This window comes from Diabrotica virgifera, chromosome 5 (assembly GCF_917563875.1).
Source record: "Diabrotica virgifera virgifera chromosome 5, PGI_DIABVI_V3a".
Lineage (NCBI taxonomy): Eukaryota > Metazoa > Arthropoda > Insecta > Coleoptera > Chrysomelidae > Diabrotica > Diabrotica virgifera.
The window spans coordinates 107,846,755-107,861,117 of record NC_065447.1 but is presented as its reverse complement, the minus strand read 5'-3'; the positions used below and the strand labels follow the sequence as shown (position 1 = coordinate 107,861,117).

Sequence of the window (14,363 nt, the reverse complement as noted above, 5' to 3'; positions counted from 1 at the left end):
TGGTATAGAATCGTTTCTTTGTAATTTCTTTAACACACTTACCAGGAAGGTTTTAAAACTTGCCACCTCATTAAGGATATTTTTAGTAAGTCCAGTTTATAGTCTACCTTTATGACCGAGATGGTATTGTATTATAGTATATAATTACTATTATAATTATAATTACTATTATAGTATAATTTTAACTGGTATGTACCTCCGATGCTTTAATACTCTCCCGGTCATAAAAATAGACTAAAGTATTATAATAGCTATTAATCAAATAATAGAAAATACCGACGATTGTCCAATCTTCTCTTTCGCGGTTATAGCACCAAATATATTTATGTTGATGCAGGATGGTAAGTACATATTTATTGCAAAATAAACAACTTGAAATGAACGGAAACGAACTGGACTCGAAAGATGCATGTTGTTATACATACAGTGGAACCTCGATAAGTCGGCCCCCGATAACCCGGAAGTCCGGTTAACCCGGACCGATTTTCATCGGACAAACATTTCAACAATAAAAATGTATGTATTATGTTAAAACATTTTATCTGCAGCCGCTTCTGGAATGTCTTAAAAATATCGAATTTCATTGATAAAACTTCCCTTCAATCATAATATAATATTTGAGAGATAATGGGTATCTGTGTAATTTGAACTATATGATAGTAAAAATGACTCATGCACACGGCGGCGGCAGAGCGACATTCATTATCGCAAACAACAGGCACCTGTTATTCCTTTATTTATTTTCAACTGTCTTTAAAAAAATTGTTTTTTAAACAATGGTCTTTTAAACAATGAAAGAGTCACTGTTCTTAAATTACATAAGCAGACCAGACGAAATTATTGACACAACCAAACTGACCGAGTTTTTTTACCTAGAAATTAATAATACTCTATATTGTCTATACTAAACTCTATACAACCATAGGTAACTGTGCATATATATTTCATATTATTTTGCTTATAAGGGACTTTATCTATAAGTATACCGTATTTTATTAATTTTTACCATGCTCTCCGGCTAACCCGGATTTTCGATAACCCGGATCGGCCGCGGTCCCGATTAATCCGAGTTATCGAGGTTCCACTGTACTGCTAAAGTTGCTAAACGAGATCAATATAGATCAGTAAACCGAACTTTCTCGGAGAGGTACTAGATGGGTGAATCACTTTTATGGTTATTGCAATTCAAAAGTAAAACTAAACAATTAAAATAAATAAAAATAAAATGTTTCAACTGAAACTATTATTATATTACGCAAGTAAATCATAAGACATTGAATAACAGCATAAGGAACACCCAGTTTTGATTTCGAAATTTAATGGAAACAGAGGGGCCCTCTTCAAAGCAAGACAGACTCCTGAAATTTTTGAAGCAAAACTAAATAGATAATATATGACACATGTCATGGAATCGAAATATAACAAAATTAAACGAGGGGAACGTAAGGGGTGCTTATCACTCGAGTAATTATTTAACTGAACTCCTACTTCTTACAAACTTGGCTATGAGGAATGTACAGAATTAATAGAGGAGAACATTGATTATCATACATACTTACAGTAAACTCTCTCTTAACGGACACCTCTCTTCGCCGGGCACCTCCTCTATACGGACGATTCTTAAAACAAAAATTATTCGGCCATATATGAACCTGTACCCTTTAACTCCCTTCGGCGGACACTCTCAACAACGGATGCGGACAGTAAATGAAAAAAAATGTTTCAAATATTTTGTAATAATATAAAATTATATGTATATAATACATTTATTATTTCAAATCAATACAGATGTCCACGACCTGATATTTGATACTGTTAACGTTATCAACACTACATAAGTAATAAAAATTTAATGTTTTTGTTGGTTGGTATGCGACACCAGGAAATTGTTAATTGTGTTTTGACTGGATCAAGGATTTAAGAATTTTAGCCGGAATGTGTGACTAAAGCTGGCTACAGACTATGCACGATTCGCGATTCGTGATGCGCGATGCGTGATTCGTGGTAGTGCGTAGTAATTCGATATCAGCTCGCTACACACTATGCACGATTCGCGATTCGTAATGCGCGATGTCTGGCCTGATTCATCGCAGTATCAAATTAGTTCACTGAGTGTAAGCACCAGCATGAGATATAATTATTTTTAAATTGTATGTATTTATACAGCGAATATCTATTTCAAGATCCTAAAATAATGGGAACCCAAATTGACATTAATTATAAAAATTATTATTGTTTGTTCCTTAAAAATTAATATTGATCGTTTTTCGTGGATGATTTTCTAAGTTCAATTATTTATATTTAATTTGTTTAATAATTATTAAAATACTAAATACTGCACAATTGAATTACACCACATTTTCATTGTACACCAGGGCATTTAGCACTAAAAACACCCGAATAAATAAATTTTTAAATACAGCACCTAGAGACTTGCAGTTTTTTGCATTATGTTCAGGATGACGTCAGGAAAAAAGTCTACTATTCAAAAATGGGTGGAAATGCATAATTGCACTGTAAAGTGCTGCATCCAAAATTGCATAAATATAAAAATAATGTCAAAATCAGTATACTAAGGAACAAAATTTATTATTTGGGGGGGTTTTGGGAGTCACTGAATACGATTACGCCATCAGAACTGATCCCAGGATCACCTGGTGCCGACGGTCACGGCAAGAGACGTCATCTTCTGGAGTTTCGATGGTTTTCGGCATTAAATAGATGCAAACGGATTACTCGGGAGTTTTAGGGGTCGCTAAATACGAATATGATATCCGAATTGACCTACGGAGTACCTGGTGCCCAGGGTCGCTACTAAGGCACGTCATCTTCTGGAGTTTCGAGGGATTTCGGCACTAAATTGATGTAACTGGACTACTCGGGGAGTTTTTGAGGTGGTTAAACACGAAGATGCCATCAGGCTAGACCTTAGGATCACCTGGTGCCCAAGGCTACTGTAAGGGACGTCATCTTCTGGAGTTTCGAGGGCTTTCGGTATCAAATTGATGCAATCGAATTACTTACGGGTTTTTGAGGTCGCTAAACACGAATATGCCATCAACACCGACTCCCTGTGCACCTGGAGCTCAAGTTCACTGCAAAGGGCGTCCTCTTCTAGAGTTTGAGAAATTTCGGCATTAAATTTATAAAAATGGATTACTCGGGGGGCTTTTTGAGTCGTTAAACACGAATATGCCATCAGAACAGACCTCTCGACCATCTGGTGGCCAAGGTCATAGCAAGGGACGTCATCTTCGGAGTTTCGAGGGCTCTCGGTATTAAATTGATGCAAACGGTTTACTTACGTGTTTTTGGGGTTGCGTAACACGAATATTATATCAGAATTGAACTCAGGAGTATCTGGTGGCGAGGATCGCTACTAGGGCACGTCATCTTCTGGAGTTTCGAGGGTTTTCGGGATAAAATGGATGCAAATGGATTACTCGGGGAGTTTTTGAGGTCGCTAAACACGAATATGCCATTAGAACAAACCCACGGAACACCTGGTGCCCAGGGTCACTGCAAGGGACGTCATCTTCTGGAGTTTCGAGAAATTTTGGCATTAAATTGATGCAAATGGATTACTGAGGGCTTATTGAGGTCGCTAAATACGAATATGAACCTGGTGCCCAAGGTTATTGCTAGGGACGTCATCTTCGGGAGCTTCGAGAGTATTCGGTACTAAATTAATGTAAACAGATTACTCATAGGTTTTTGGGGTTGCTGAACGCGAATACGCCATCAGATCTCACCCTCGGAGCACCTGGTGCCTAATGTAGGTCGTCTTCTGTAGTTCCGAAGGTTTTAGGCATTCAGTTGATGCAAACGGATTATTTACTAATCGGATTTTGGCGTTGTTGAACACGATTGCGTCATCAGAACAGACATCAGAGCACCTGATACATAGGACACGTCATCTTCTGTAGTTTCGATAGTTTTCGGTACTAAATTAGTGCAAACGGATTACTCTTGATATTTTTGCGGTTGCTGAATATTAAGATGCCATCAGACCCAACCCACGCAGCATCTGGTGCTTAAGTCAGGTCATCTTCTGGAGTTGTGAGTGTTTTCGGTACTAAATTGATGAAAACGGATTACTCGTGTCATGGGTCTCTCAGGTACCTGAACACTAAAACGCTATCAGAACAGACACCGAAGCACCTGGTGCCTAAAGCACGTTATTTTTTGGAATTTCGAGAGTTTTCGGTACTAAATTGATAAAAAATGGATTACTTTTTTATTTTGGGGTTGTTGAATACGAATATGGCTTACAAGAGGAATTCTGGAGTATCTAGTGATTACGGTAACCACTAATAATGTCAACGCATAATAAAACTCATGTAAAACAATTAAATAGATCAACATAGTAGAGTTCGTATTCCGTAAACCCAAAAACCCATGAGCAATTCGTTTACATCAATTTACCTGGGCACCAGGTACTCCGGAATTCAATTCTGATTGCATATTCGTGTTTAGCGACCCCATAAACCCGTAAGTAATCCATTTGCATCAATTTAATACCAAAAGCCCCGAAAGTCCAGAAGATGACGCCCCTTGCAATGACCTTGGGCACCAGGTGATCCAGAGATCTGTTCTGATGGCATATTCGTGTTTAGCCACCTCAAAAACCCCCCGAATTGTCCAGTTACATCAATTTAGTGCCGGTATCCCTCGAAACTCCAGAAGATGACGTGCCTTAGTAGCGACCCTGGGCACCGGGTACTCTGTAGGTCAATTCTAATGCCATATTAGTACTTATTGACCCCTAAAACCCGTAAGTAATCCGTTTGCATCGATTTAATGTCGAAAACCATCGAAACTCCAGAATATGACGTCTCTTGCCGTGACCTTGGGCACCAGGTGATCCGGGGATCAGTTCTGATGGCGTAATCATATTCAGAGACCCAAAAAACCCCCCAAATAATAAACTTTGTTCCTTAGTATACTGATTTTGACTTTATTTTTATATTTATGCAATTTTGGATGCATTTTATGCACTTTACAGTGCAATTATGCATTTCCACCCATTTTTGAATAGTAGACTTTTTTCCTGACGTCATCCTGAACATAATGAAAAAAACTGCAAGTCTCTATGTGCTGTATTTAAAAATTTATTTATTTTGTGCTAAATGCCCTTTTGGATGCATTTTATGCACTTTACAGTGCAATTATGCATTTCCACCCATTTTTGAATAGTAGACTTTTTTCCTGACGTCATCCTGAACATAATGAAAAAAACTGCAAGTCTCTATGTGCTGTATTTAAAAATTTATTTATTTTGTGCTAAATGCCCTGGTCTATTGCGACAAAGCGGGGATATATGAGATGAAATAACAATTACAGTTTAGTTATCTATATTTTATTGTATACATTCATATATTCTTGTAGCAAAACGTATGTTATTTATTGCTAACTATAAAAATATTTGTAAAAAATAATAATTTAATAAAACATAATAATAATTCCATGAATCAACGGTTCTTGTTGATGCGCAGCCTTTGATATTTGTTAATTTACCGCTCCCAAGAGCGAATTACCATGCACTCACGAATCATGCTGTTTACGAATCGATTTGCAACGCACAAGACCCTACACACTATTCGTGCACTAACGTGCACCGACCGCGAATCGCGCATCGTGCATCACGAATCGCGAATCACTCAACGAACTAGCCGCTACACACTATGCGTGCACTGCCCACGAATCGCGAATCGCGCATCACGAATCGCGGATCGTGCATAGTCTGTAGCCAGCTTAATGTTTTCTTAAAAAAATTAGTTTCGGATGAAACTTCATATTAAATTGTATGTCTAGTTTTAGATTTTTTTAAATTTTAAAGAAAAAGTCGATGTGGTTCATTATGGAGAGAGGCATAAGTTAAGTGTTAGACAATTAGCTGAAAAATTTGGAACTGGAAAGCCTCAAGCCAGTGAAATTTTGAAACATAAAAGTGATTTAGTCCATCAGTTTTCTGAGAACGGAAACCTGGAAGCGAAAAGAAAATTTTTGAATACCGATGCTACATTTGACCTATAAATAATTGTTTTCGATTGGTTTTGTGAAGTGCGGTCTTAAAATATTCCTGTTTCTGGTAAAATTATTCAAGAAAAGGCATTAGAAGTTGCAAGGGAACTAAGCGTTGATATGAAAGCTTCTGGTGGATGGCTCGAGAAATTTTGTAAGCGACACAGTATCTCCTTCAAATCTGTATGTGGCGAAGCAGCTGCTGTAGATTTCTTAGTAGTTTTTTACTTTAAGGAAAAACTGCTCATTTTAATGACAGTATAGATAGGTACTCTACGACCTACGAGACATTATTAATGCAGATGAGACGGGATTATTTTTTAAAGTTTAGAGTATTACCCAAGAAAACTTATAGGTACCCTGAAAGTAGAAAGGTGCATTGGAGGCAAGGATTCTAAATACAGGATCACAATTCTATTTTGTACCAATATGATATTTTGATAGAAAAATGCAGAGAGAAAATCGAAAAGTTTAATAATCAATGTTCATAGATAATGCTGCGTGGTCATGCACAACTTGTGTTATGTAATATTAAACTAGTTTTTCTTTTTATAGTATATACATACATACATGCACTTATTTTTAAAAAAATTAAGTTAAGTTTATTTTTCTTCAACGTATCCCTCCTTTAAACGGACACTGGTTATGCGGAACCACTACTGTCCGTTCAAGGGAGAGTTCACTGTATATACACACTATGCTTATTTCAATGATGAAATATATGAATATGGATAAAATCACATTAATCGGATCAAATGAGGGTAACTCCTTTATAATAATAAGGAATTTATTTACGAAAATCAAAACATTTATTTTTCAATATAACTTTAATTTGTTGACTTAGAAATACTCATGCTAAGATACGGTAAATAAGTAGTCATTATCACTAAAGTGATGAAAAAGGTGTAAGTTAAAATTATAAATAGATAATAAAAGAACTGAAGAACTGATGTCAATACTTTCAAGAAATGAGACTGCAAAGAGAGTAGAGACTAGAATTAAGATACGGAACCTACAATACCTTGGCGATTTAATGGAAGTGACCATATAGCAGCTTCTGCTGATAGTTGCCATGCAGAGAACGAGTCAAGGAGAATGTAGCGTTGGAGAAATATATGGAGCGTCATAGGTACTCAATCTGAGAAATTCGTTCCTCTTCTCCAGATAATGATCAGTAACCATCCAAAAACGATGACCCTATAAGAAGGAAATTGGTGTTAATTTTTAACTTTATTTGATAATACATTTCGACAACATGAAGTGCTACTTATTGGTTACTAAAAAAAAAAGTATAATTATAAAATCGTGCATAGTTATATGCACGTAAAATTATAGTATAATTTTACACGCAACTGATGTTACCCCTCTTTCTCCTCAAATTTCGTAATGATCCACGAAACTCGAAATAAATATTGTCCACTGACAACTATTACGTTCTCCTATTATAGCCTAATTAGTTTTAAACTAGTTAATATTAATTTAAAATCTATACAATAAATTTGCATTATTGTCAATTTTGAACCTTAATTATTGTTGGTCTCTATTGTCAATATATTTAAGTGTAAATATATTGGTAGTATGAAGTAATATTGTACAGTGATAAGAGCGCTAATAACAGGCAAAATAACGCAAAAGATGAAAAACATATTAAGTTTTGAGATAAAAAGAAATGACACTAGTAGAGTTGGGAAATTTAGTGATAAAAACGTATAAATTTACATTGTATTTATTGTTTCCCACCTTTAGACGTATCAGAGGAGTATGTCAACTAATACTGTCACTGTCATAGTGGCAGTTGCCAAACTCGTCTGATACGTCTATAGATGGGATACAATAAATAGAATGTAAATTTATATGTTTTTATCGCTAAACTTTCCACGTCTACTAGTTTCATTTCTTTTTATCTCGCGTTTTAATATGTTTTCCCTATTTTCCGCTATTTGGCCGGTTATTAGCGCGCTCATCAGTTTTTAAATAGGTTTTTTAAATTTTCATTTTTTACATATATTTTTTAAAAAGTACTTGCTCAAATTTCTGAAAAAAATATTTTAAATTACATGTATTCCTTTTATTTTAGATACTTCCATACCCGTTCATCGATTGAATAAGAAAAGTAAAAATCATCAACATATACACAAGCTGCTGATTTCATCTAATTTAATATTTGACTTTCACAGTGATTTAAAGGTAAGTGTTTACGTTATAAAAAATTACAAAATAAATAATGCAATATTTTGAGCATGAGGTTTATCTTAGGCATCTCCTTAAAAAATGCATTTGTTTCAAAATAAAAAAAACCTTTTTCAAAAATAAGCACTTTGAATCACTGAAACATACAGATCATATAAACGATACTGTAGTATCGTATATAATATATTATAATATTATAATGGTAGGGGAGTCCAAGCGGGGATTTTTGCAGTAACTTGAGCGAGTCAGATTACTATATGGGGAGAAACCTTGTACCCTGTAAATGTACCCCCACCATATATTGGATCTTAATACAGGGGAGTTTGATAAGGGAGACCGAAAGAAAAAATCTATCCTAAGAAAAACGCGAAATCGTCAAATTAAGATAAGGTAAGTTAAGTACACATGCAGAAAGTGTATATATCAAAAATATGACGGTTTGAGCGGGGCGTAAGGAAATTGGCGAGTCACAAAATTTCACAAGAAAAAAGCGAATTTTTCGAGAAATAAAGGTCAGATAAAAAAACTAAAAAATACGTAGATATTCAATATTTTTGAATGATACCAAATCTATTGAAAATCTATTGAATGATACCAAACACGATACCCCACGGAGAAGGATGGGGGTAAATTTAAAATTTTAAATAGGAACCCCGCGATATTTCGCGAAATATACATCAGATCGAAAAAGTGCAAAATGAACGTATTTACTATTCTTGAAAAGTCTATCGAATGACACTAAACACGACCCCCCACGGATGTGGGGTGTGGGGTTACTTTAAAGTTTTAAATAGAAACCCCTACTTTTTATCGCAGATTTGGATGCTTAACGTAAAAATAAGTAACTTTTATTCGAGACATTTTTTCGAATTATGGATAGATGACGCTATAATCGGATAAAACTATTGTTGGAAATGGAAAATTAAATTAAAAAACGGAAAGTACCCACTTAAATGGAAAACTTTACTTAACTTTTTTTGGTTTTAGGATCTAATCTTCACAACGCAGTAGATCTCCATTGCACTCGAGTAACTGCAAATTAAGCATACTTTCCTCCCCTACTATAAGTAAGTTGTAAAGCGGCAACGATTAATTCCATTTGGGATGCTAATTTATTAGGGGGTGATTTTTACAATTATTACATTCATACAGATTCTGACCAATAGAAACCTGCAAAAATAAAAATTTTAGCGAATGTTTTTTAATGATTTTAATTTAGAATCGTGTAGTAAGATTTTTCGTCGCTTGTTTAATTCTGTCCAATTAGATTATTATTATACCTGTGTATTCTACCTACATTACTGTGTATTCTACCTACATTATTATACCGAGAATAATTTTTAGGTATTTTGTATATGTTTAATTACGAGTTTTCTTGTTTTGACAACTGTTACATTTAACCCTTAAGTACTAACACACCGTTTCTCAGACGGCATGCCTTGTTGAAAGTGGGATATTTCCCTTTCTAGAAAATTTTTAAGGTCATCCGTTATTATGACTTTTCAAGTTGGGTTGTTATTTAGTAGTATTGAATTCGGCAGGTTGTTATTCGAAAGATATTTAGACTCAAAGAGCGATTTCCGTCTAATAGACGGGGTGTTAGTATTTGTGCCCAGTTCGTCATTAAACATAAATTGCCCCAGTTAGTCAAAAAGTTCAAATAATTGGATAAAGGCTATGAGGAAACTCTTTTGAAATGACTTAACGAGGTAGCAGACGACATAAGCGAAGTGGGATCAATTTGTGATAAAAAAGGTTCCACTGACTACCATTGCAACACTGTACAAATTTTAGTGCCTGTCAGTTTTTTTTTTGTTTAAACGTTTTTTAAACACTTTTTAATTTTCATGTTTATTACTCTTTCTTTAACTCGATTATAATTTTTTATTAAGATTCTTTAATTTGTTTCATTTTTATCACACTTTTTTTCAGGAATAAAAGTTACACAAACAATTTTTCCATTATATGTGTGGATCCCGCGTATGAAAAAAAAGTTGATTAATAGCAAGCTGAAAATTTGTTAATAGCTTAAGGGTGTCTAGTCGGACAAACTTTAATATATAGGAACACTGGAACAGGGGAAGTTTTAATTGTGGAACAGGTTAAAAATTTGGAACGGTCAGACCACAAAAACGTCACATGTATTTTGTCCGACAGAACTTCCAATTGATTTGTTACCCTTTCATTAAACTCTCATGCAAAAATGAGGCTGCTATTTATCACCAAATGGGAATTATAATGATTATAATTATAATTATATATAATATAATGATAATATGTATAATATAATATAATGATATATAATTATAATTATAATGAGTGGAAAATATGCATGTTTATCTAGAAAATATGAATATAAAAAAAATAGAAGTAACTACAGTAAAACCTGTGTTACCGGACACCTGTATTAACGGCCAGTTTAAAAATTCCCCAAACCAATTACTCAGAAAGTAGTATCCGTTTTATTTATAAAAATAATTAAAATATCTTAATTATATCATACAGTAATTAACATTTATTTATATTACAAACTAAGCTTAGGTATTTAACTATTTAAGTATTTTAACAAATAAATGATATTACTTTGAATTGTGCTAACACTAAAATCTTACAAGACGTAATGAATCAGAGGATAAGTTTAGCAGATCAACAACAGGGTCTTCGTACTGGAAGATCGTGTACAGATGCAATATTCGTCATAAAGAAAATTACTGAGAAATCACTAGAGTATAATAGACCAGCATTTCTATGTCTGATTGACTTAAAGAAAGAATTTGACAGAGTAAGACTCAAAGATGTAATCCATCTTCTGTATAATAGAGAAGTCCCTCTAGATATCATAAAAACTATTGAGAACATCTACCAAAACAACAAAATTGAAGTTAGAATAGATGGAAAACTTACAGAAGCTATAGATATAGGCAGCGGAATAAGACAGGGAGACTCATTGAGTCCTATGCTTTTCAATTTAATCATGGATGAAATTATCAAAAACGTCAACAAAGGAAGAGGAAGGATATAGAATGGGAAACAAAGAAGTAAAAATACTCTGCTACGCAGAGGTAAAAATACTGCGACGCAATGATAGCCCAAGATGAAGACAGTCTGCAAAGATTAGTCCACAGATTTAACATAGAGCAAAAGAATTCAAAAATGAATAACCATTTTCAATTTCGTTGCAAAACGAAAATACAGCCGAACCATATTCCAGTCCAATCAGAGAGTGCTGCAAGCACCTCTACCGGTTTCGAAACTTATTAGTCTCTCATCAGGAGGCACATATGCTGCTCTCCCTGATCCAACCAAAACAAACCCCAGCGTGCAGTCCCGAATTGCAACGAACGAAATGGCATAGATGCCCTAGCGGCAACTGCTAGCAAAAGACTAAGTTTTCACTCTAATGGCATATAACATATCCCACCAGAATGAAAACAATGGGAACCTTCTCTGGTTACACCTCCGAGGCTTCTACAATTTGCAAGCCATACGGATGCTGAGACTAAGGAAGATGAGGGAATTCTACAATTTACAATTCACGTCACATCTGCTCAGCGCGGTAAAGTTCCAACGAGACTGGTTCCCTTCATACTCCACACAGAGTAAATGTAAATCAAAAATGAATAACCATTTTCAATTTCGTTGCAAAACGAAAATACAGCCGAACCATATTCCAGTCCAATCAGAGAGTGCTGCAAGCACCTCTACCGGTTTCGAAACTTATTAGTCTCTCATCAGGAGGCACATATGCTGCTCTCCCTGATCCAACCAAAACAAACCCCAGCGTGCAGTCCCGAATTGCAACGAACGAAATGGCATAGATGCCCTAGCGGCAACTGCTAGCAAAAGACTAAGTTTTCACTCTAATGGCATATAACATATCCCACCAGAATGAAAACAATGGGAACCTTCTCTGGTTACACCTCCGAGGCTTCTACAATTTGCAAGCCATACGGATGCTGAGACTAAGGAAGATGAGGGAATTCTACAATTTACAATTCACGTCACATCTGCTCAGCGCGGTAAAGTTCCAACGAGACTGGTTCCCTTCATACTCCACACAGAGTAAATGTAAATCAAAAATGAATAACCATTTTCAATTTCGTTGCAAAACGAAAATACAGCCGAACCATATTCCAGTCCAATCAGAGAGTGCTGCAAGCACCTCTACCGGTTTCGAAACTTATTAGTCTCTCATCAGGAGGCACATATGCTGCTCTCCCTGATCCAACCAAAACAAACCCCAGCGTGCAGTCGCGAATTGCAACGAACGAAATGGCATAGATGCCCTAGCGGCAACTGCTAGCAAAAGACTAAGTTTTCACTCTAATGGCATATAACATATCCCACCAGAATGAAAACAATGGGAACCTTCTCTGGTTACACCTCCGAGGCTTCTACAATTTGCAAGCCATACGGATGCTGAGACTAAGGAAGATGAGGGAATTCTACAATTTACAATTCACGTCACATCTGCTCAGCGCGGTAAAGTTCCAACGAGACTCGTTCCCTTCATACTCCACACAGAGTAAATGTAAATCAAAAATGAATAACCATTTTCAATTTCGTTGCAAAACGAAAATACAGCCGAACCATATTCCAGTCCAATCAGAGAGTGCTGCAAGCACCTCTACCGGTTTCGAAACTTATTAGTCTCTCATCAGGAGGCACATATGCTGCTCTCCCTGATCCAACCAAAACAAACCCCAGCGTGCAGTCCCGAATTGCAACGAACGAAATGGCATAGATGCCCTAGCGGCAACTGCTAGCAAAAGACTAAGTTTTCACTCTAATGGCATATAACATATCCCACCAGAATGAAAACAATGGGAACCTTCTCTGGTTACACCTCCGAGGCTTCTACAATTTGCAAGCCATACGGATGCTGAGACTAAGGAAGATGAGGGAATTCTACAATTTACAATTCACGTCACATCTGCTCAGCGCGGTAAAGTTCCAACGAGACTGGTTCCCTTCATACTCCACACAGAGTAAATGTAAATCAAAAATGAATAACCATTTTCAATTTCGTTGCAAAACGAAAATACAGCCGAACCATATTCCAGTCCAATCAGAGAGTGCTGCAAGCACCTCTACCGGTTTCGAAACTTATTAGTCTCTCATCAGGAGGCACATATGCTGCTCTCCCTGATCCAACCAAAACAAACCCCAGCGTGCAGTCCCGAATTGCAACGAACGAAATGGCATAGATGCCCTAGCGGCAACTGCTAGCAAAAGACTAAGTTTTCACTCTAATGGCATATAACATATCCCACCAGAATGAAAACAATGGGAACCTTCTCTGGTTACACCTCCGAGGCTTCTACAATTTGCAAGCCATACGGATGCTGAGACTAAGGAAGATGAGGGAATTCTACAATTTACAATTCACGTCACATCTGCTCAGCGCGGTAAAGTTCCAACGAGACTGGTTCCCTTCATACTCCACACAGAGTAAATGTAAATCAAAAATGAATAACCATTTTCAATTTCGTTGCAAAACGAAAATACAGCCGAACCATATTCCAGTCCAATCAGAGAGTGCTGCAAGCACCTCTACCGGTTTCGAAACTTATTAGTCTCTCATCAGGAGGCACATATGCTGCTCTCCCTGATCCAACCAAAACAAACCCCAGCGTGCAGTCCCGAATTGCAACGAACGAAATGGCATAGATGCCCTAGCGGCAACTGCTAGCAAAAGACTAAGTTTTCACTCTAATGGCATATAACATATCCCACCAGAATGAAAACAATGGGAACCTTCTCTGGTTACACCTCCGAGGCTTCTACAATTTGCAAGCCATACGGATGCTGAGACTAAGGAAGATGAGGGAATTCTACAATTTACAATTCACGTCACATCTGCTCAGCGCGGTAAAGTTCCAACGAGACTGGTTCCCTTCATACTCCACACAGAGTAAATGTAAATCAAAAATGAATAACCATTTTCAATTTCGTTGCAAAACGAAAATACAGCCGAACCATATTCCAGTCCAATCAGAGAGTGCTGCAAGCACCTCTACCGGTTTCGAAACTTATTAGTCTCTCATCAGGAGGCACATATGCTGCTCTCCCTGATCCAACCAAAACAAACCCCAGCGTGCAGTCCCGAATTGCAACGAACGAAATGGCATAGATGCCCTAGCGGCAAC

General features: G+C 36.4%; 1 protein-coding gene across 1 annotated transcript in view; it reads left to right on the top strand.

The window, feature by feature from the left end:
• The window catches only part of LOC114330851 (uncharacterized), a 527,398-nt gene that overhangs the window by 72,276 nt on the left and 440,759 nt on the right, over positions 1–14,363 (top strand). The window contains exon 3 of the mRNA XM_028280274.2: positions 8,102–8,211. Coding sequence (XP_028136075.2) covers positions 8,102–8,211 — 110 coding nt within the window. The remainder of the gene's footprint in view (positions 1–8,101; positions 8,212–14,363) is intronic.